The sequence below is a fragment of the Hyperoodon ampullatus genome, assembly GCF_949752795.1.
Source record: "Hyperoodon ampullatus genome assembly, chromosome: 13".
NCBI classification, from domain to species: domain Eukaryota; kingdom Metazoa; phylum Chordata; class Mammalia; order Artiodactyla; family Ziphiidae; genus Hyperoodon; species Hyperoodon ampullatus.
The window spans coordinates 7586642-7610991 of NC_136926.1; the positions used below are offsets into that span (position 1 = coordinate 7586642).

Consider the following 24350-nt stretch of genomic DNA (forward strand, 5'->3'; position numbering starts at 1 on the left):
TAATTATAATGAAAAAGTTTGAAATATTACAAGAATTACCAAAATATAACACAGGGACACAAAGTGAGCAAACGGTGTTGGAAAAATGGTGCTGATAGACTTGTTCAGTACAGGGTTGCCACAAACCTTCAATTTCTAAAAATCATAATATCTGCAAAGTGCAATAAAATGAGGTATGCTTGTATATAATGTTATCTTTTTCTTTAATATGTTTATATAAAAGATATTAATTATATAAGATATATTGCATCTAACGTACAATCATATTTTTTTAAATAACTTGATTATTAACAATGTGGATTTATTGTTCATTGTATTAACTCAGTGAGTTGGTTTGCTCCCAGAAGGATTCTAAGCAATCTTTTACTCTCAAAATTCTCAGATCTGCTGCTCTAATCTACCTTTGATATTTGTGCCAGAATTTTCTTGTTTTTAAGTAACGTACAATCATATTAAATACTGCATTTATGTGTATCTACATGTGGGTGGGTGTGGTCAGAATAAAATCAGATGGTCATCAACGAAATGGAAAAATTACTCATATTTAGATTGTCACATTTACAGAATCCTTTGTGTAATATACGTAAAAAAGAAGGCCATATATTGTTGTCTTTCTATTAAACAGATCTAGTATTTTCCCCTCTAGCACATTCTAGTATTAATGCAGTGTCAATAGAACATTCAGACTTTAGGGCAGCACGAAAGGGATGATAGTTAAAATATGGTACAAAAGGAAATTTTTGTAAGCCATTTTTGAGATTGTTCTAATTTTAAAAGATGACTATTTTAGGTATTTGAGATCAAGTTCAATACCAAGTTTAAAATCTTTGAGTCAGTTCAAGAGAAATGGCCAGTTCTGTGGCATCTTCATTCATACTTTAACTCAAAACTAATTTCCTTCAGGTTCACTCTTGACACTCAATGTTGACTGAAGCTGCCCAGCCCTCTTTCTACAGTTAAGTACTTCGCTTGCCCTACTTTAATTCACATTGTGTTTGTTCTGCTGTGAGTGTTCATGATGTCTTCCTATCTTCAATTAAAATAAACTCCAGGGACTTCCCTGGTGGTACAGTGGTTAAGAATCCGCCTGCCAATGCAGGGGACACGGGTTCGAGCCCTGGTCCGGGAAGATCCCACATGCCGCGGAGCAACGAAGCCCGTGCGCCACAACTACTGAGCCTGCGCTCTAGAGCCCATGCTCCACAACAAGAGAAGCCACCGCAATGAGAAGCTGGCACACGGCAACCAAGAGTAGCCCCCGCTCGCCGCAACTAGAGACAGCCTGCATGCAGCAACAAAGACCCAACTCAGCCAAAAATAAATAAATAAATAAATAATAAAATAAACTCCAGTGCAGCAGGGATTGTGTTGAGATGTTCCTATCTTTCCCTTGAGCCTTTTTAACGTGTTGGCATGTACAAGTGCATGACAGATGCTGCTGCATATATGTCTGACCTTCTAATTTGCTGCAACGTTCTTCCAAAGTCAACACTTTCTGCTGATCCTCTTCCCATGAAAGAAGTTGTCTTTGATGTACTGCAACCATCTCATTGAGCTCTCTATCTCGATCTTTTAATTCTCCAATGAGCAGCTGTAGCTCTCTCCGTTGTTTCTCGATAGTGGAAATCTCAACTTCTGACCCAATGTTCTAAACACAGAAAGTGGCTTCACGTCAGGATAAAACTAATCAACATAAATCGGCCAAAGCATATTTTCCAAACAATTATATCTTCTTTTGCTGCCAATTCAAGGTAGTTAAATTAATTGCGTTTTATTCACTGATTATAACATGACATCAAAATTATGTATATTTAAAGCAAGTTCACACCTACTGTACTCGGCCTCTCTCACTTTCTGTCGTACCATTTACACCGCTCTTAAAGAGTGGGACCATTTGTAAAACCTCCATTGGTTAATCACAAATAAACCCATTTCTGCGTTTTTTTTCCTTTGCTGTCAACCCCCTCCTTGTATCAATCAACAATATTATCCCTCAGCTTGCCCCAGAAATTCTACGGCAGTCAAGTAAAGGGAAACAGGAAGTAATTACTGTTTAAATGTAACTGATCCAAACTCAACATACCTACTTAAAAACAAATTTTGTAAAGGAAATATTTCAAATATACACAGAAGACAAGAGAATAGTACAATAGACTCCCATTTGCTCAGTACCTAGGTCTTTCTTACCACTATCAAGATTTTGCCACATCTGTTTCAATTTTCCTTTTTCTTTTTGTTGTTGATAAAAAATACTTTTTACTCTTAGATACTTTAGTATGCATCTCTAAAAATGAACGTTTTTATATAACCATGATGCCATTTTCATGCCTAACAAAATTATCTACGATAACTCCTTTTAAGCATACATCATTTTAAAGTCTAGTGCTGTGAAGTTGGTCTGACCTAAGCTGGAATCCAGAATTAGCCACTTAGTGGCTCTAAGACCTTGGGTAAGTTACTTAATGTCCTTAAGCCTTAATTTCTTTGTCTGTAAAATGGTAATAGCAGCATTTTAACTTCTTAGAGTTGTGTGGATTAAGCAAGATAATCTCTGTAAAGCACTTCACAGTACTTGGCACCATTGTAAGTGTCATTAAAAATTAATCAATAGTCAAGCTAAGAAAGAAGTGGAAATTTTTATTTGAGCCAAGCTGAAGATTATAACCTGGGAGACAGTCTTTCAGAAAGCTCTGAGAACTGTTCTACCTGTAAGAGGTCAAAACACAGTCACAAACACTTTCAAGACAAAGGGCTATACATCAAAATAATATATTGACCTTTACACAATGCAGATCTGCGCATACTAGGCAAGTAGTGGGTCATAGTGACCCCTTACAGGATTGAGAAAGGAATGTTAGCTCCTAAGGAGTTCCTTGCTGGCACCGGGAGAAAATAGCCTTTTTTTTTTTTTTGGCAAGCAGGCATTCCTACGTCTTCTAAAAGGATCTAGTTAATGTATAATGCAGATGCACAATACACACCAAAGGGGAGGAAGCAGTGGCTCAGACGACAGAGAAAACTTTATGTTAACTTTTTCTTGTCTTGCCTTAAAATAATTTTGTTCTATCATAAACGACCAACAAACATTAGCTCGTATTATCAATATTTTATTATTAAGATTGTAAGTCACATTCCAAAGTATGGTACTGTCCCCATCTACGAAATAAAGAACTAAAAAACAAAACAAAAAAACCCAAAAACCAAATCACTATGCTGTATACCCGAAACTAACACAATATTGTAAACCAACTATACTTCAATTTAAAAAAAACAAAACTAAAAGTGTTACTTTAAGAATTCTACCTTAAAGACAGTAGTTTAAAGTTCACCAGAGGCCCATGTACATCATTATTGCTTTCTGAAAAATAAGATTTGTAAATAAATAATAATGACGAGTGAGTTACGGTTTCTCACTAAACAGAGAAAAAGGAATTTGGAGTCAAGAGATTCCAAGCCACAAGACTTGAATTCCAGTCTTTGGTAAGCCATTTCACTCACTCACTCATTCAACAAATATTTACCGAGCGCCAAGTTGGCTGGGGACACAGCAGCCGGCAAGGAGCACGTATTCTAATAGGAAACAAGTAACAGGCCAAGCGTGCAAAACACGTTCATCTGATCCTATACCGACAAATCCAAATCTTGGGCAAGTTTACTTTCAAGACTTTTTGGTAAAACGGTTTATTAGAGTGCTGCTCCACTCGCAGGGCACTGTGAAGCAAGTGAAGCGCAGGAAGCGAGGAGGTATATAGAGAAGCAGCTCGACAAATGCCCAACGTTATCGTTAAAAAGTGAGCACCCAGTACTCGCGACTCGACTCTGCGCCTGGGCTGAACAACCCATTTTCATTACGGTAAGGAAACTGATGTGACGCTCCGCTTTCCTTCTGCGTCCTGGGTATTGTTTTAAATTTTAAGCAGAAACGATTCCTGAATAACCCCAACGCACGTCGTCCCCGCGGTCTGCTCTCCTCTCTCCCCGGGACGCGACGGCGGAAACGGGAAGCGCGGAGCAGCGGCCGCTCACCTGGCGCCCGGCCAGGAAGGAGGCCGAAAGGTTCATAGGTGTTTCCTCCGCCCCCGGAGAGAGTCAGTGTGCGCAGCGTCACCCTAGAAACGCCATCGGCGCGCCTATCCGGAGCGGCGGGGGCGAACCCCGACCCCGGAGACGCGCGCCCTCGCTGGCCCAAGCAAACTCGCCCAAACCGCCGGCCCCGCAGAACGCGCCCGGCCCACTCGGCCTACGGCGTAGCCGAGCGGCAGCCCCGGCTCTCGCGACACCTCGGCGGCCGCCAAGACCCCGCAGGAGGCCGGTTCCCACTCGGCCTCGTCGGGCGCGGCCCCCGCCCCCCTCCTGGCGTTTTGTTCTTCCAAATCCGGGCCTGAGGGCTCTCGAATGGTTTACCTGGAGATGTAAAAGCCATTATCCCGGCCTGCAAAGAACCGTTCTTCACCATGACCCTGGGAATGATGGAGCAAATGAAGGGCTGTTTCTGCCCTATCGCCCTGGCGTGTGACCATGTGCTCGCTTACTTATTTCCCTCTTTCCCTCCTAAACTGTGAGCGCGGTTGCTCTGGCTGCTGTGTACATCGGGCAAGAAGAACACTTCCTGGCATTCAAACAACAGATGGAGGCAGACGCCCCCCCTGGTAGTTAATAGTCAGTTGCTGGCCATCCCAGCAGACAGCTCTAAACTGAGAATCACAGTTGAAAAAAGAGAGAAAAAAAATTAAAAAGGTTTTTTTTTTGACTCGATGTAGCTCTTTTGTTAAATGATGGTGATGTACCCCTTGGGGTGGACGTGCACCCATTGGGGTACATCAAATGACGATGATGTACCTTTTGGGGTGGACTGCACCCCTTGCGTGGACGTGCCCCACTTAAGATGGACATGCACCACCTGGCGTACAGCCGGGGAGGGTGCTGTCCCCCTTGGGGGTGTGCCCGAGCTGATTTAATCAGCCCCATGGCTCCCGTGATTCCTATTGTTAAATCGGCCCCATACATCAGGTGACTCCCATTGAGTCAATCAGCACCATTTATCACGTGACTCCCACGTTAACCCAGCCCTCGAATCACGTGACCATCACTGATTAAATCAGTCTCCATGAGTCACGTGGTTCTCGTTGATTAAACCGACTCCCTTAAATATCGTGACCCCCCACTAAATCAATCGTCCTTCATAAATCTCTTGGCGTTCATTAAACCAATCAAACACCTTAGATTTCCTGGCCCCCATTAAATCAATCTGCCTTCTTACGTCTCAGGGCATGCATTAAGAAAGATGATTGATTTAATTAGGGTCACCATATTTACGAAGGCAGATTGACTCAATGGGAGTGCTGTCCCACGTGGGGGAGGTGGACATGCGCCCCGTGGGGCAAGAACCTTGACACTTTATCGTGACAATATTTACCACATTGAGTTGAAGCTAAGCTTTTTTCTCGTGTTGTTTCATAGTCACTCCTTCTTCCCCCTTTTACTCTTCGTTATAGAGGGACTATGAAAAAAATAATGCTTATCGTATTTAACCCCTGGTCACTCACCCGCTACTGCTTAACCCATAAGATGGCATTTCTGGCAAGACAAATTACTAAAGTCTTAATAGTATTTCACCTTTCCTTTTTGGTTGACTGTGAATTAGCAAAACGTGCCCTTGTGTTCATAAAAGACAATCTGAACATGGAAAAACAAATTTAAAATTTCTTACCTTGAAGCTTTACTGATTTGGGTGACACCTCCTTAGGACAGGCTCATGTTCAGGAGAACCAACAAGACAATACCTTATAATTTAAAAATCAAAAGAGCAGGAACTTCCCTGGTGGCGCAGTGGTTAATAATCCACCTGCCAGTGCAGGAGACATGGATTCGACCGCTGGTCTGGGATGATCCCAGGTGCTGTGGAGCAACTAAGCCCGTGTGCCACAACTCTGAGCATGCGCTCTAGAGCCCACGAGCCACAACTACTGAGCCCACATGCCACAACTATGGAAGCCCGTGCACCTAGAGCCCGTGCTCTGCAACAAGAGAAGCCACCACAATGAGAAGCCGTAGCGAAGAGTAGCCCCCGCTCGCTGCAACTAGAGAAAGCCGGGGCACAGCAACGAAGACGAAGACCCAACGCAGCCAAAAATAAAAAAAAATTTTTAAACCCCAAAAACCTAAAAGGTAGAATTCATTTTTTAAAAATTGTAACTTATCTTTAAGAGCGAGAAAGCTACCATGGATTACACCTTAAGTGACAGCTGATTTACTGGGGCTTCTATTTAATAACTAAAAAGGAATTTAAAATCCCATGTTGCCAGCATCTATTTTTTTTAATGAATAAAATACTACATATCAAAACTTTGTCATGTTGAAATAATAATATTTGGGGTATACCGTGTTAAATAAAATCTATTGTTAAAATAAAAAAAAAACCTTTATTTGTATTTGAAGTTGCCAGCTTAATCTTTGCAAATCTCTTACATATTATGATAAGGCTATTTAAAGGTTAGTATTCTTTTGCTAAAAATACTAGATTGTAAAAGCATTTACATAATACATACACAGAATGTATGAATTAAACTCAATCCTTGAATACATATGTATATATATTATATATTTTTTGGCCACGTCACGCAGCTTGTGGGATCTTAGTTCCCCGACAAAGGATTGAACCCGGGCCACAGCAATCAAAGCGCCAAACCCTAACCAGTGGACCACCAGGGAACACCCCCTGAACTACACATTTTAATTAGAGATTAAACTCTTGCATTTTAAATTTCAGGTCAAAGAAAAAGATTCACACATATTATACACAAGGACGATTTTAATCCTGCATTTTCCTGCAGTACCATCCACTGCTGGCTATATATGGACTGAAACTGCATTTGCCAAGAACTGTGAACATTAGGAATCTTTACATGAAGTCACACGTGTTGATACAAGCACAAAGACATCTTCCAGCACCAACAGAATACACACATAACCACATACCAAATGGTTTTGATGGCTAAATTTGCTTCATCAGATAATTTTATTTAGCTAAATTCACAGTTAATGCAGAATTTCATTTTCTTAATTTACATCTTTATTATACATTCTAAGATTTCAACTATTTAAAAACCCACTAATTCATTTAAGATTGCAATTTGCATGGCAATAAACAATGGGTTCTAAGTTTCTTAAAGGTGTCTATAGCAATTTAAAATACCATGAGTCTTCTTTTTAGTTTGTAGCACCTGACATAAGACCTTTATAAAAACAGATTTTAAATTCATTTAATGTACTCATTAAGATTCACTGTCACTGTTTCTCTTGTAAGAAAAACACATTTTAACTGCTATTTCCCAGACTATATTGAGCAATGGTGTGTATTATTTTCAAATGGTTAGGAGAATTTTACATAAATTTATAGCCAGAAAAAGAACTCCGCCTCTCTGGATGCCTCTCCACCCAAAACAATGATGAAAATAATGTATAAAGTGGATTTGGGGGTCTGACCTCCTACTTAACATTATCAAACACCTTTCCAAGTATTCTTAGAAAATAACTTAAAATATATGCAAATATTCTACCATATGACACACCATCATTTCTTTAACCATTTCCCAATTGTTCATCTTTATCATTTGCAATTTTTTTATATTATGAGTAGCACTTTGATGAACACCTTCATCCATAGTTTTAAGCAAGACATTGTATCTTTAGGATAATGTCAAGAAGTGGGTCAAACAGTGCAGATGGTTTTAAGGCTTTTAATATACTTTACCAGATAATCTCCAGAATAGCTTGATCAACTGTTACCAACAATATGTTAATAGGCCCACAAAGTGAACTTGGTTGGTGACAATGAAGCAAATTCAACCACAGATCCATAAGATGCTCAAGCATCTCAAAACTATCACACCAAAGAAGCAAGGAGACAGTTATTACTGGTGATGAAGCCAAATTCAAATTCTTCAAAGTATCACTCAGCTTAACAACCAAAAAAAAAAAAAAAAATCATGATTTGATAAAATCATGATTATTTAAAAATAATCAACAGAAAAGCTTTCCACAGAAAGTCTAATTTTTCCAAAAATAAAAAGTTAAAAAGAAAGAGAAAAGTCAGTACCAAATGACCAAAATTTTTTATTTGACTAAATTCTATTTCATGCATAAGCATGACAGTCTCTCCTGTTTATCAGACTTTGGCAACAACAACAAAAAAAAAACAAGCAGCCCTGTACAGAACAGTGAAAATGCCAAGGGTGAGGGTAGGCTACAGTTTTACTGTAGCATAAATATATATATATATATATATATATATATATATATATATATATATATATATATTTTAAAAGGCCTCTCTCCCTTTGGCCATATCAACAATCAGTTCAGATCTTTAAATACAGACAACTTTTCAAAATCACTTCTTCACTTCTCCAAGATCTTCAATGCTATCATCATCCACCTGTAAAATAAAAATTACATTTCATGAGTTGTGGTTATCAACTAACACAGAAGGAACTTGCTTTAATAACTTATTTCTATAGATGCATATGTTCCAAATACTCACTTCTGGCCATTTTTCCTGAATGACATCAATTATGTCATCTGTAAAGTCTCCCTGAATGATGATTTCATCCTCCCCTGTTACTGAGGCACCACAGGAGAATTTCTGAGCAAAAAACCTTTGTGCTTCTTTAAGATCGATTTCTGTTATTTTAAAAAAAGAAATAGCAAGACTATAATTGGAATCATATGTCAAAGATATTTTTCCATCTTGAAATTTAATCTGCATTCTAAATTCATAGAACAGATTGTGTTAATGGATTTCATGTTCCTTTCAGAACAATAATTACAAACTACCCATAGGCAGTCATCTTAACAATTCAACTTATATTTTTAAGGTCAAATAAAGCCTCAGTACATAAAAATAAGATCATCCACACTATTCCTAACTCATACAGTAAGACCAAAATAAATCCAGGAACACATTAATTCCAACATTACATATACACTTCCAAGTATATGAAGTTCTTTTGGTTATCCCTTTTTACAGAAGAAAAATTTACAGCAGAGAAACAAGCCTAATATTTATGACGTGGTCTAGTAACTGTTTTTCATTCCATGTTGTCAAATGAAGGAACCTAATCACCGTGGTTTCACTATTCATTCAAATCTTCCAGGAACTGAAGGGGCTCTGAAGCAGGACATTCTGCCACTAACCACCTTCCCTCACCCTCTGCTGTCATCCCAGAAGGGATAGGTCATTTTGCAACCATTTGGCTACCGAGACTGCAGGGAACAAGGAGCAGTGCTGGTAGACTTCACAGGGAAACCTATCCAGCCCTCCTCATTCTACATAAAACGAGCCCAAACAGAAATTCTGGAAAGGAAAAAGTTAAACCAGTCCCCTGTGCAAAAGATTTTTAAGTTGCTTCAAAATTTGATTTAGATCCTATAGTTAGAAATGCAAAATCTCATCTTCTATCTTCTTAGCAAAAAACAGAACTGTAAAATTTTCATAATACTAGATTAAAAAGAGAACGAAATGAATGAACGTAGTTCACACATTTTAAACATACTTAAGCTTGGACTCACCAAAAGTTGCAAGGCCACACACTCTTGTTACATATTTCTTCTTTGCTCTGGGAATTTTGGCTATCGTAACCTTTTGTGGTACAGTCTTCTTTTTTTGTTTTATTTGACCCCTTCCACCTTTATTTATTAAGAAAGAGCTCAGGATTAGTTGTTCTGTTCTTATCATAAATAGAGAATACTGTCTCTAAATTTATTAATTTTCAAAAGGTATGAAATACTAATTTCTAAAGTGTCTTTTTCTGGGCTTCCCTGGTGGCGCAGTGGTTGAGAGTCCGCCTGCCGATGCAGGGGACACGGGTTCGTGCCCCGGTCCGGTAAGATCCCACATGCCACGGAGCGACTGGGCCCGTGAGCCATGGCCACTGAGCCTGCGCATCCGGAGCCTGTTCTCCCCAACGGGAGAGGCCACAACAGTGAGAGGCCCGCGTACCGCAAAATAAATAAATAAAGTGTCTTTTTCTAATACAAAATTAATAAACACATGTATGAGTATTCATTCAATCCATAGTTATTAAGTAGTATGTGCCATGCACTGCACTAAGGGCTGAGGACACAAAGATGAACAGAAGAAGAACACAGTCGCTGCCCTCCAGGGTCTCTCAGTCTAGTGCAGGGAAACAAAAAGTTAAATAAGTACAGCAACCTGATATATACTGTAACAGGATCCACGAATATGGCACTACCACAAGCTTTGCAGAGAATGGCTAACTCTGCTTCCAGAGGACAGCACACGTTTCCTAGAGGAAGAGGCATCTAAGTGTTTGCAGAATAAGAAATGGTCCATTTGAAGGGAGAAGGGCTGGGCAGATATAAAAAGGATATTCCAGGAAAGGGAAACAAGTACAGAGTCAAGAAAGGGCATATATTTGAGAACTACACTTGTCGTCGTGTGTGTGTGTGACAGGAAAGTGGGATTTACTGGTGGGCGTGAGGAGGGGACAATGGCGCTCAGGAACGCAGGGCCCGCCATCTGTCCAGGGGCCACGACTAGGCATCTATTTGACCCCCCACAGCCATCCAGGATGGACCGTTTTTCTGCCACCATGTTTTCAAATTCACCCACATTAAACTTAGTAAATCCCCAATTCTTGGAGACGTGGATCTTCTGGCAGCCAGTGAACTTGAACTTGGCCCTGCATAGGGCCTCAATCACATACTCCTTGTTCTGCAACCTGGTGCGGATGGACATCACTTGGCCAATGTGGCCAAAGTGGACCCTGGCCACTGTGCCCTGAGACTTTCCAAAGGCACCACGCGTATCTACCTGGAGCCTAGACTGGGGACAGCATGCCAGACGTGAATGTCCATTGGAAAGGGCTGTCTCCAAGATCCCTTAGGGCAACCCATACAGCCAACAGGCTGCATACACTACCAAGGAGGCTACTGGTTGCAACCACTGCACACCTGGCCCCAACGGGGAAAAGAGCACAGTCGGCTTAACTGGCTGCAAATACACTTGTGTTGATGAAGGAAGCGTATGGATATGTAAGAAAGGAAGCCAGAAAAGCAAAGATTATATACCAGCAATTTAAGGAATAGCACAAGCTCTGTCATTTTATATTGCAAAGAGAAGCCAGTGAACAACTGACTATGCAGGAGTGAAATTACTGATTTATGTTTTGTCAAGATCACCATGCAGTGTGGACGGTGGGTCTGTGAAGAGCAATGGTAGAGAGGCCACTGATGAGGCTCCTACATTAGTTCAGGCAGAACTTAATCAAAATCTGAATAAAGCAGTGGCAACAGTAATGGCCACTAGGCACAGGATAAACAGAGGAAGGAGAAGAAATGACAGAATTTAGAACTGATTAAGAGGGTCAAAAAGAAAGAATCTAAGACGGGTCTCAGGTTTCTGGCTCAGATGACTGGATAAACCGTGCCGTTAATAACCAAAGTGAAGAAAACAGAAGATGCAGATTTGGGACTTAGTAAGTTTACTTTGGAAGTGCTGTGTTTGAAGCACCTGTGAGACCATATGCGCATTTCTAGTGTAGAGCCATGGGCCAGGACTAGAGACATAAATGTGGGTACTGTAAGCGTAGAGCGGTGGCAGAAGGATGTGGAAGAATCATCCAGGGAGGACAGGCAGAATGAGAAGGCAAGTGGGCCCAGGACAGAATCCTGGGAAACACCAAGTTTTAAGGGACACAAGGGAGAAGAGAAGTCTGCACAGAAGGCTGAGGAGCAGTGAAAGGAGAACAAGGGAGGAAGCACAACACTTCAAGCAGGGAGGGCTCAGGTGAGATGCTCTTACCACTGGGCAGTCACCTAGCCAGTCGTGACCCTTGTCAGAGGAGTTTCAGTGGCATGAAAGTCAGGTTAGGATGGACTGAGGAGCAAAGACTCAATGGCCGAACTGAAAGGGGGATAGTAAGTCTAGTCTTATTAAGGAAGTCTGGCTAAGAAGGGAAGGGGGAGGAGAATAGGGCAAAGAAAGATATGAGCTCTTGGGGGAATTTTTTTTTTTTTTAATGCGAAGTCCTAAAATATATTTATAAGCTCATTTTAGTCACAGGGGAGAATTAACTCAGGAAGAAGAAACAGGTGGGGACACGATCCAGGGCACGAGGAATTCACGTGAGAAGGAGGAGCGGTAAACAGGTATGCCTACCTGCTGTAAAAAGAAAAATTCAACCGGGCTGACAGAAGTAATGAGAGAGCAAAATCCTTTTTAAGTGTCCTCACTCTAATTAAATAGAATACACAGGTCTTTTAATAAGGTAACAAAGTTGTTAAGTCATAAACAAGCTGGCTGGATGTTTTTTATGTATATATATGGCAAATGAAGCATATTTTCTTAGATCCAATTTACTGATAAAGCCCGATTCATACGAAATCCAGTCACCCTGAGAACATGGTCCTGTATCCCTCTGTGTGGTATTCACACAGAATTGCAGTAACAGGCAGATGTTATTCACTTTGGGAATGCTTTCCTTTCTTATTTCTTCAAGCAGAGGGAGGGTATGTTTGTGTAAATCAAATCATGGATTCACGTCTCACCTCTCTTTTGTTTTTTCTTCTCTTCCTCTTCCCCTGCTGTTCCTTGACCCTCACTAATTCCAGCTTCTTGTTTGGGTGAATTTTCTAGATGTAAAAACAAAATCCAAAAGCATTAACATCACTTCATTATGTTAAAAAATTACCCTTGAGGAACCTCACACACATATAAGGTATTTTACCAACAAATGAGTGTAACATTTATAAAGCAAGCGATTATATTGCTAGATTCCTATCAAGCCTAATTCTGAAGTCATTATGATAAGTATATGGTGATAGAAGACAAAACAAAGTCTTTGATATGTGAGGATCACAATTTTTTAAGCCACATTAAAGGAGCATAGAACACTTAAGACTCCACAGGAATATTTAGCATCTAAGCGTACTAGTTCTGTTAACAGGAAGTCTGGTCATGAATACAAAGATATGTCCTAGGCAAGTCATGTTCAGGGCCCACCATGTAGACTGTTACATCAGATTTGAGGGTTCTTATCCAATCACGGACAGCGACTATGTTGAATCAGGGGGCTGTGTCTCATGCAAACTATCTGAAAATCAAAGCAGCAAATAGTGGGATAACACTGGGTATACGTGACAGGACTGTTTCCAGCCCAGGATTTCCCTTCTCCCTGCTACTGCCTTCATTTTTAACCATCTTGTAAGAGAGGCCGTGAATTTTAGCTAATTGAGGAAATCTGTTCCTCTGCAGTTTCCTTACCTCTGGCAACAGCAACTTCATTCTTCTAGTTGCTTCGGTCAAAAATTTAGCTGCCCCTTTTTCTCACATCCCACATTCAACACATCAGGAGACCCTGTCAGCTCTACCTTCAAAACGTATCTAGAATCTGACCACTTTTCACATCTCCACTGCTACCATTCTATTCATCATCATCCTGACCAGATTAGTGCAGGAGCCACCTATTTGGTCTCCCTGCTTTGCTGCCTAAGCCTCTCTTCAGCCTATTCGTAACATAGCAGCCAGAGACACTGCTGAAACAGAAGTCAGACCATATCACTCTTCTGCTCAAACTGCTCCAATAGCTCATCTCACTCAGAGTGAAAGCTGAGACCTGCTGTTTAAGCCATGGTCCTTCACTACTTCTCCCACTTCATCTCCCACCCTTCTCCCCTTCCAGAAACAAAGGCCTCCTTCCTGTTTTTTAAATATGCTGTAAGCGGTAAGTGTTTGCCTCAGGGCCTTTGCACTGGCTGCACCATCTGCTTGGAATGTTGTTCTCCCAGATATCCAAAGGACTCTCTCCCTCACTTATTTTAGGTCTTTGTTCAAATGCCATCTTTTCAGCAAAATCTTTCAGGGCTACCACCTAAAATTTCAAATTCCCTCCCCAACAATTCTTATCTCTCCATTCCCTGCTTATCCTAATTTAATGTACTTATTTCATTTGTCTTGTTTTACTTATTTTGTCTCTCCCTCTAGAATATAATTTCCAAAGAGTAGGTCTTTTGTTTACTGCTTTATTCTCAGCATCCAATAAGAGTGTATAGCATATAGTATGCTTACAAGAAGTAATTTGTTGGACTTCCCTGGTGGCAATGGTTAAGAATCCGCCTGCTAATGCAGGGGACACGGCTTCGAGCCCTGGTCCAGGAAGATCCCACATGCTGAGGAGCAGCTAAGCCTGTGTGCCACAACTACTGAGCCTGCACTCTAGAGCCAGCGAGCCACAACTATTGAGCCCGTGTGCCACAACTACTGAAGTCCGCGCACCTAGAGCCCGTGCTCCGCAACAAGAGAAGCCACCGCAATGAGAAGGCCATGAGCCACAACGAAGAGTAGCCCTGCTCACTACAACTAGAGAAAGCCTGTGCACAGCAAAGACCCAATGAAGCCAAAAATAAAAATAAATTAAAAAAAAAGAATTTGTTAAATGAATGAAAGAAAATATATGCCCCTAAATCATTTACTCTTCTTTATATAAGAAAGTTAATACTTTGACCTATCCTGTCTCTGAGATAAGACACATGAAGCAGTCTGTGATTTTTTTTTTTAAGTTTATTTATTTTTGGTTGTGATGGGTCTTAGTTGGGGCTGGTGGGCTCCTTAGTTGTAGCCGACAGGCTCCTTGATTGTGGCATGCGAACTCTTAGTTGCAGCATGCATGTGAGATCTAGTTCCCTGACCAGGGATCAAACCCGAGTCTCCTGCATTGGGAGGTGAATTCTTAACCACTGCACCACCAGAGAAGTCCCACAGTCCGTGATTTTATGTAAGGAATTTTAACCCAAGAACTTAAAACAGTTTTAAAGTTAACAGACATAGATAGCTATAATTCTGTAATATCCTACTAAACAAATGCACGTTGCATTTGTTTCAGGTATATAGGCTTTGATGAAAGAGGGAAAAAATGTTCATACCTACAGTAAGTTTTGCAAACTCATTTGGAAAATTCTTCTCTAACCATTGTCTACATTTAGCAACATCAGGCATATATTCACAGTACTGGAGAGGGAAAAAGAAGAAACTGAGTCACAACAGTACATTTTTAATCATTTTAATTAAAAATCATTCCCTGTGCTTGCTATATATAGAATCATAAAACCAACTACTCCCACCTGACATCTTATCCACAGGAAATCTGTATTCAACCAGGAAATGTCCCATAAGAAATTAAAAATTAAAAGACACCTCCTCACTGTAGCAATTTATTTCCTCTCCAACAAACAGAAAGGCCATTAGAAAAAGGAGGAAACAGACAAAAACAAGCAGGTGTTTTTCTTGCTTTGGACACATAGGTGTCTCATTTTCATGACCTGCCCCCAGAGCCTGACTTAGAAGCTTACCAACAGAAAGTCTTACACATAATTTATGCTTTCTCTTCTCTGTTTGGATGTTAAATTTTGGCTTTAAGGTTACTCTTGTTTTATTAGCTGACTATTCATGAGTTCCACGCAAAAATCCAAACTATGTATAGCCAAGTGCAAAAGACACACACATATAACTCAAAGTCTAAAGAAAAATTTGTAGGACCATAAAATTATTCTAAACCAAAGTTCCCTATAAAAGGTTGAAACTCAAAAAAAAAAAAAAACAAAAAAACAAAACAAGGTTGAAACTCTGCCATCAAATAATGAAAAGTAAGAAGTTCCCAAGCTAGCTCTACAATCAATGACCTCAAATGCAGAAGTTAAAAAAGAAAAAAAGAATTTTAGAAGGACTTACCTCTGTTGGTAACGAACAGACTGGGGATAGAGAGAAAAAAAGATTTGAAAATGTAAATAAATAAATAAATAAGTACACCCGTACACATGTATACATACACACACACGGCTCATAACAACTTTTATTTTTAATCTGACAAAATGCTTCATTTGTTTTTTCCTATAACTTTCCTGTACCACTTTTCAAATACTACCCCATCATGCACTTTTTTCTTTTTTTGAGGTAAGTGGCACATGATTAATAGAGATATTATCTTAATTTTTTTTTTTTTGATCTAAAGAACAATGTCTCCTTCAGTTGGTAGAACATCAAACTATACTATCTGGCATGTCTTAAGGTTTTACCACAATAACCTCAACGGGTCTGAAACTAAGCTAGGATGGGAACAACTCCCCATACAACAAAGGTTGAATGGAGCTGGTTATTTCTTTTGATAACTTCACCAAAACAGCTGCTACTTTTTATTCATACTAACACATTTACAGACTTCAGTAGCACTTTTGCTACCATTTCTTTGCAATATACTTTTCCTTTTCTTTTTTCGTATTATGCTACATAAGACCATGACACTGTGAATTTCCTTCCTTAGAAGGAAGGTTGGTTCAATCCTGTCACTGTATAGCCTGCAAAGGCTAAAGGACTAGAAAAACTCAAAGGGTTTCCCAATTTTAACTAAAACTCTATTACTGGGTCAACTGCTTATTTTATTTTTATTTTTAAGGTGAGGAATGGAATAGTTCAGTGTGACAACACCTTGAGATTTGTGAGGGAGAGGAGGGGTGGTACACTGTTAATAATAACAGCACTTACCATATACTGGGCACATGCCAGGCACTTTGCTATGCTTTATATTATTACGTTCAATCGTCACAAGCTTATAAGGTAAGAACTACCATACGCGTATTATGAATGAGAAAAATGAGACTCAGAACAAGTAACTCATTTGTATCTGGTTAGAACAGGATTTGAACCCTGCTGTTTCTGAAGGTCATGCTCTTAACCACTAAATTAGACCACACAACATATAAAAGCAGTGCAGCTGTGTGCCAGCCCATCATCACTCTTTTACAGATGAAGCCGAAGAAGGTTAAATAGCTTATCCAAGGCCAAAGGTGGCACAGGGCAGAAAACTAGAATCTACCATCTCTATTTCAGTTTAGAGTTCTCTCTACTAAAGCTCTCCTGGTTAACCAGAAGCTCTCTAATCCTCACAGTTCAAGTTCAAATACTAGTAGGTACAGATATTCAGCTACACTTTCAGGATATAATTATAGGTTAAATACCATTACAGCAAATACTAAAACCATAACACTTAGTGCACCATTTCAAATAATATTTGGTTCAGCAAAATTCTAATACGTTGAAAAAAGTTGGACAAATATTCCAAATTCCACATTATTTGTTTTTACACTCTATTTCCCTCCACAAATGATTTACTATTTGTAAACTGTAGCTTTTCAAGGAAAAGACCGAGCAGTCACCAGCTTCACATCACTAACAGTGGAACAACCTGACATTATGTATCTGCTGACATGATGAGATATGATGAACAAAGCCACATCATCCATGAGACCTTCTGCTATGGTCTGAATGTTTGTGTCCCCTCAAAATTCACATGTTGAAATCCTAATGCCCAATGTGATGATATTAGGAGATGGAGCCTTTGGGAGTAATATTTCATTTATTCTTCTCAACAGCCCTCTGAAGTAGGCTGTTATCCATTTTATGGATGAGGGAACTGACCAAGGTCACCAGTGAGTAAATGGCTAAGCCAGGATTCAAACCCAGACTGAATTCAGATTCTGAAGTCTCAACCCTGCAGACATATATCTCCCCGGAAATGACCCCATCCTGCTTACCCTTGTTTCTCACTATACTTCAACCAGCATTCTGCTCCAATCAGCCCCTGCTTTTCCCTCTACCCCCTATCTTTTCCCTCGATCTTTAATATGAAGATACCATATAAAACCATGCCCCCATATTTTTCTTATGAATTCATCCACCTTTCCTTGCAAATTCTGCCCATTACCTAAGGCTTCTCACTTCCTCACTTTGCTTTCCCAGCTTCCCTCTGAACAAAGATCCCTCCCTTTCCTGAAACCCTAATTCATAGCTATGGTCAGTACCACTGAATTTAGCATTTAATATTCCCTAAGTGCTTCTCCTACAACTAGACCTTAAACTCTTTGAGAAAAAGGTAATCCTGTCTCCAACCTAGTGCCTGGAATATCAATACAAACTAGGGAGGGAAATAAAAATAAACTTTTCTCAAAAAGGTTAGGTACCTCTGGTCAACACAAAGTATCACTGGGGTGGACTGCATACTTAGTGCAGTTGTTCAAAGCCATCTTAGGAGTGACATAAGCACTTGAACAGGATGGCTTTCATATACTGTATTTCATTAATTCTAATTTTTTTCATTTTTATAGGGATGCATTCCATAATTATGGCATGTCAATCTAACAATTTCTTCTTTCTTAGTGGAACCTAAAATAATGGTGCATCTTATAACATATGGAGTCTTAGATTTGGTGAATTAGGATACAAAGAACAATAGCTCCTAACTATATCTGACAAACAAGGAGGAATAGACTAAACTAGTATACTTTCCTAATAACAGTAATAACAGCACTTATCGTATTATGTTCTGATGTTAGTTGCTGAACCAGCTTTATAGGAATCAGCTGACTTCAGATGTAATCATCACTTTCATTCAGACCTTAAGAAACAGACCTCTAACCCTTAGTGAAATCAGGTAACTTGCCCAAGGTCACACAGCTAAAATAAAGCAGGAGCAGCTGGTAATGCCCAAGGTAAGGATGCAAACCCTGGCCCGTGACTCCAAAGGCAAACAATATAACCAAGTAAGACGAATATCATTAACAAATCTCAATCAACCCTACAAAAAGTTCCCCTGCCTACTCTCTGGGATATTTTACACTCCTTTTATTTTATCATCAAAGGTAGTCAATAAATGATGAGTTGATACAATTTTTTTAACTCAGTGACATCACCTCTCCTGTAAGTACTGTAAGAACTTAAATTCCAGAAGAAATCCCTATCACACTCACAGAATGTAAGGTCCCTGAGCACAAAGACCTTTCCTGACTTATTCATTATTCAGTCCCCAGCATCTAAAACTCTGCTAGGCACACAGTAAGTGGCCAAAAATATTTACTAAAAAAATTAATATTTACTTGCCCTTTTACTTTACTGTCTTATGTCTTCAGATTTTTCTAAACCTTTCCAAGATGCTAGTACAATTAGAGTATTTCCAATTCACAAATATTTCTGGATTGAAAATGAGGAAAAGCACTCAAAGGGAAAAAAATCTTGACTTACATTTTATTAATCAAACCAAGAACACTTTCCCAAGACTGTCCTACTACCCATCGCTCCAACCTCAAAATCTTCCACTCATTATTGACACCATTCCTATACTACACACTATACTAATAAAAAGCTGCTTATTTCTCCGCAGACAAGCTTTTTCTTGCACAGCTGTTCACTTCATCCGGGCTGCCTTTCCCCACTCCCTCAACCAATCCTTCTCATCCCTTAAGATTCAATATCTTCCAAGAAGCCCACCTTTAATAGCCAGACTAGCAAGTAACATTAGGCTGGAATAATCTATTTACACATCTCTATCCCAAGTGGACTGTAAACTTCTCCAGGCCAAGTAACAAGACACAAGTCACACAGGTTGGGGAAGGTCTGTTAATCCATGCCTCCTCTTCCCCAACTCCCAATTAAAGATTCACCAAGTGACAAAGATGAGAAAACTACTAGGACCAAACGTGAAACCATTTACCACAATGCATAAAAATACAGTGAGTAAAAGCCATTTTCTGCCTCCCAACACTTGCCTCCGCAGTAAAGGACTCGAAGTGGGTAATCTGCATCTAACTTGGTATTGCTCCTCGGGTCTCCTTTGCAATCATGCCCACCGGATTCAGAATTGTCAGCAGCCATTTCAAAACCTGTAAGCAAGGAAAATAACACATCTTCACTATTTTGGACCAAGACGCCCAGAGAAGCAGTGTTCAGGTGTAGTCCGGCCTCCTCCTGCTAGAAATCCCCACACCCCGAATCTGTTTCAATTCTTTGCTGAATGAGAGATACAAGCTGCATTAGGATTCGTAAAATATGAGTAATTCTGGGCACACCATTTTCCAGGTCTACAGGGAAGCAAGTGACAACAGTGAGACTCACAGCAAATGGACCATGACAACGAGGGGGAGGAGGGCACTAGGGGAAGAGGAAGCAATGGGGAAAAAGATGGGGAGGGTGAACTCGGTAGGGACAGGGCAAAAGGTCTGGGGGATGATCTGTAAAGGATGCAACAAACTGCAGCAACAGGGAAAGGCCACAAAGCAGCTGAAGAGGTTGGAAACGCCTACGAAGAAGGGGTGGGTCGCCGGAGGTGCCCGGAGGGCTGGGTGTGGGGTGGGCTAGAGGCCAAGGGAGGGACGCGTTAGAGTCACGGAAGGGAAAGGGAGTGGGAGGGGGCGGGGAGACCAGAGTCTGAGGAGAGAAAATGCGGGCAAAAGAACCAGGAAGGGGCAGAATGGAAAAGCAACGAGGGGACGACAAGGGCGGCCAGGTGTGAGGGCGCGACCTGAGGCGAAGGGGCAACCCCGGGGCCACCAGAGCGGCCCATGTGGGCGGGTGTGTGGAGACGCCCGGCCCGGCCCCCTTCCGCCGGGGAGCACCTCAGCTTCTCCCACGCTCTCTACGAGCTTCCTGGAAGAGTGAGAGGCACGAGGGGTCATTACCCAGGCGGTCGTACAGCCTCCGCCGCCTCCGCGCCCGCCACTACCGCCAGCTGAAACGACACATGCGACTCGTCTTCCCCGGCCAGAGCCGCCCAAGAGCCCGTCTGCCAGCCGCGGTCCCGCGAGACAATAAACCTTTATCGCGAGATTCAGTCTCCGCTGGGCGGCTGTCGCGAGAAGCTCGAAGGCGGGGGCGGAGAGCAATTGGGAAGCATGCGCGTTCCGCTCAGGGGCGGAGCCAAGCATCCTAGAGGCTGACAGCCAGTAGGCGGTGCTAGTTACCTATGGGAGAGGATGGGTGGTCCATGGTCGGCGCCCGGAAGGGGACGCTGTTTAGAGAGCGGAGACATGCATCTAAATCAGCAGTGACTCATTATTTTGAGTCGGAGAACGTGGCCCCCAGGGTCTGGGGTGCATCCTGGAGACTTGACTAACCTCCAGCCTGTTGGATAAGTCTTTCCTTCACGGGGAGATTGCAGCTGGAAAAGGCGTTTGGTTTCATTTCAACACAGTACCCTACACTGGCGGAATTCTTTTTAAAAAGACAATATCAACGCAATTTACATTTTTCTCATCGCCCCACAGTCTCACCACCCTAACAACTGCTTTCACAGCTTCCTAGTGTTTATCGATCTTTATATGTGTTGTAAATTGGAATTAATCTCTCCCATGTGAGTGCTGACTAAAAAACTATGCACAACCTAAAAGTTGAGATTTATGTTTTATTCGGCAGGAATTTTTAGGACTTCAAGCCCGGGAGGCATCATCTCAAGTACCCCTGAGAGAACTGCTGCCAGGAGGAAAGGGGGCAAGCCAGCATATATAGGAGTTTTACAACCAAGGGCAGGTAGTCTGAACATCAAAAGATTATTGTTAATTAAAGAAAACCAGATATGTCAAGTTTAGGAATTTAGGGCTTTTCTCTGTATGAGAAGATGCAAGGGTCTGGGCTCACTGGAATCATTCCTTTGAGATGCACCTCAGCTATCTGGGGCCAGTATCCTGTGTTTTCACATCCTGAGTTTCCTCAGGGCTCACTGTAGGGAGTGGCTGCAGTCTGATAGCCGCTAGACAGCAGGTAGGCAGGTGTCCTTTTTCTTCCTGAGTTCCCTCAGGGTTCACCAGCTCACCGTCTGGTGGTGGCTGCAATCGCTGATGACTGTGACAGCCTTTGTTTAAATATTCCATTTATCAAAGACTTCAGAGAAGAGGCCACAGTCTCCAGTGCAGATTATGCCGGATGGCTTCGTGTGCAGTTTTGAGCAGAAAATTTAAGGGTGGTAGTGGTGGTGGCAGAGAAGTTTGCAAAGGAAGGAGGGGAATGAGGCAGATATGAGTGGAGGATAAAGCAAACTAGAAAAGAACAACCTCCACCTTCTACAAAGCTCTTTTTGGTCACCGTTTCCCTAACTCTCCTAGCTCTGCAAGTGTTGTAGTGTTATTCCCATTTCACAAATGGGACTCAGGCTGAGGATGGATATGAAGGGTTTTTCCCAAAATGAAACGACTAAGTGGAAGCAAAGCTAAGACACACCATGTGTGAAAACCTGATGATAAATGAAATATTGCTTGTCACATCGGTAAAGAAGGGCTGTCACAGTCATCAGCGATTGCAGCCACCACCAGATGGTGAGTTGGTGAACTCTGAGGGAACTCAGGAAGCAAAAGGACACCTGCCTACCTGCTGTCTAGCTGCTATCAGACTGCAGCCACTCCCTAGGTGAGCCCTGAGGAAACTCAGGATGTGAAAACACAGGATACTGGCCCCAGATAGCTGAGGTGCATCTCAAAGGAATGATTCCAGTGAGCCCAGAACCCTTGCATCTTCCCATACAGAGAAAAGCGCTAAGTTCCCAAACTTGACATATCTGGTTTTCTTTAATTAACAGTAATCTTTTGATGTTCAGACTATCTGCCCTTTGTTACAAAACCTCTGTATAACCTGGCTCCCCCTGTCACCTTCTCGGAGCAGTTTCTCAGAGCTATCTGAAACGCTGTCTCCTGCTGCAGTCCTCATTTTGCCCCAAATAAAACTAAACTCGCAACTCTCACATTGTGCACTTTTTTAAGTCAACATCTTTCTTGAATAAAAGAGGGGGTTTCCCCCCCTCACAAAAGAGAGTCAATTCGAAATGACATTCGTGAAAGAAGATCTTCTTCCAGAGCCCATTTGATTCCAGTAATAATATCTTCCATTTTTTGTTACTCACCTCCCACTATGTGTCAAGAACCTGCTCATTTGGGGATAGGGTCCAGGTGGATTCATTTCACAACTTTCTTGGGTTCTTACTATGTGCCACGTACTGTGCTAGGCACTGGGGAATACAGTGAACAAGAAACAAAACCCCCAATCTCACTGAACTTACCGGTCTTAGTTACAAAACCCCTTCAAAGTAAGGATTGTCTCTAATTCCCAGGTGGATGGTAAAATGGAAGCTCAAAGATGGGATGAATTAAGTTCACCTATTCCTAAGATCACACAGTTAATAGCATGTTATTGATCTTAAGACACACATTTTTCACATTTTCACATCTCTCATATTGTCACTGAGTCCAAGCTCGCTCCGCTCGCCACACGACAGGCCAATAAATCGGAGACGAGGTGTTGAGGCAAGGAATACGACTTTATCCCTAAAGCCGGCAGACCGAGAAGACAGCAGACTACGGTCTCAAAATAACCGTCTTATCGGGGTTTGGATGCCAGTTTCTTTTATAGAACAGAGAGGGGGGAGGAGATGAGGAAGTAAAGTGAAAAGGCCATAAGATTTGCAAATGTCCCCTGGAATGGCCAGCCTGAGGAGGGGATGTGTTCATTTCTTCTTTCTTGCAGCCATCCCCAGGTGGACCGGGCCGGATGTTTCCCTGAACAAAGGCACTTTGGTTTAACATTCATGCATAGGGGCAGGGTTCCCTGAGGCAGGCCATTGTGTATAGACAGTATCCTTTTAGTGAACAAAAGCAGTGGAAAGCAAAGGTTAAAGTAAAAGAAACAGGTCCAACATGTAGTCACATTTGGCTCTTCCCTGTTACAATATCAAGATGCTTTGCAATGGATGGAGTCTTAGCATTGTGGCATAGTTTAATTTGGCAGCATTTTTCTCTCTTAGTAATGCATAAAATAATGCTGCATCTTACAGCCAATGGCATCTTAGATGTGATGAAATATGGTTAAGTGGCCAGTCCTGTGGAGTAGACCCAATGTCCTCAGTTCTTTTCCTCACCCTTTTCCTGCTCTGCTTTGTAGGGAAGGGGTTGCTGATCCCTACGACTGAATGCCCAGGCTTTCCTGTTCCTGAGCTTCCATCTAGGTTAAGCCAATAGGAAACAGCAGTGAGACCACCCCCACCCCCTGGAGCAGCCTCTCTGGCAGTAGCTAGCTGGTTCTCCCCCTGCATCGTTTAGGGATCCCAGCCCCTGGGCTCCTGTAACATAGCGCCCTCCCTGGATTTAGTCTCTAGCCTAGCAGTGGTGATTGATGGCTTCTTGCTACTGCTAATCTCCGAGTTGCCTCACCACCTCTGTTTAGCTTTTCAACAGTTCTATTCCCCGTGTTACCAATCCCCTGAATGAAATTCTCCTCTGCTTTAAATACTTAGATGGGGTTCTGTTTTCTCAGTGGACTCTGCCTGACATTGCTGGCATTCAAACCCAGAGCTACACTCCCACGTCACACTAGCGCACACGTCACAGCCTGTCAGCAATCAGGTACTAAAAGGAGGAATGACCCATTAAATAAAGAAACATGGCCTCTTGCCTTCCAAGATGGCCCACACTCTGTCTATGGAGTGTGTATCTCCCTGAATAAACCTTCTTTCACTTTACTATGT

General features: G+C 41.6%; 2 protein-coding genes across 3 annotated transcripts in view; both read right to left on the bottom strand.

Annotated features, from left to right (window-relative positions):
- Positions 1-4062, bottom strand: part of CCDC62 (coiled-coil domain containing 62) — a gene marked incomplete at both ends in the record, with an annotated part of 40804 nt that extends 36742 nt beyond the window's left edge. For both annotated transcript variants that reach the window (XM_079717170.1, XM_079717169.1), the window contains 2 exons: positions 1456-1648; positions 4027-4062. In XM_079717170.1, the coding sequence (XP_079573296.1) occupies positions 1456-1648; positions 4027-4062 (229 nt within the window). The remainder of the gene's footprint in view (positions 1-1455; positions 1649-4026) is intronic.
- Positions 4063-8098: 4036 nt separating this feature from the next.
- Positions 8099-20630, bottom strand: DENR (density regulated re-initiation and release factor). The gene is made up of 8 exons (XM_079717407.1): positions 20524-20630; positions 19615-19728; positions 15749-15768; positions 14944-15028; positions 12571-12654; positions 9571-9687; positions 8543-8682; positions 8099-8437 (listed from the first exon to the last, which is right to left on the bottom strand). The coding sequence occupies exons 2-8, from the start codon at positions 19718-19720 to the stop codon at positions 8393-8395; spliced, it is 597 nt and encodes a 198-aa protein (XP_079573533.1). The 5' UTR covers positions 19721-19728; positions 20524-20630; the 3' UTR covers positions 8099-8392.
- Between the last annotated feature and the right edge of the window lie 3720 nt (positions 20631-24350).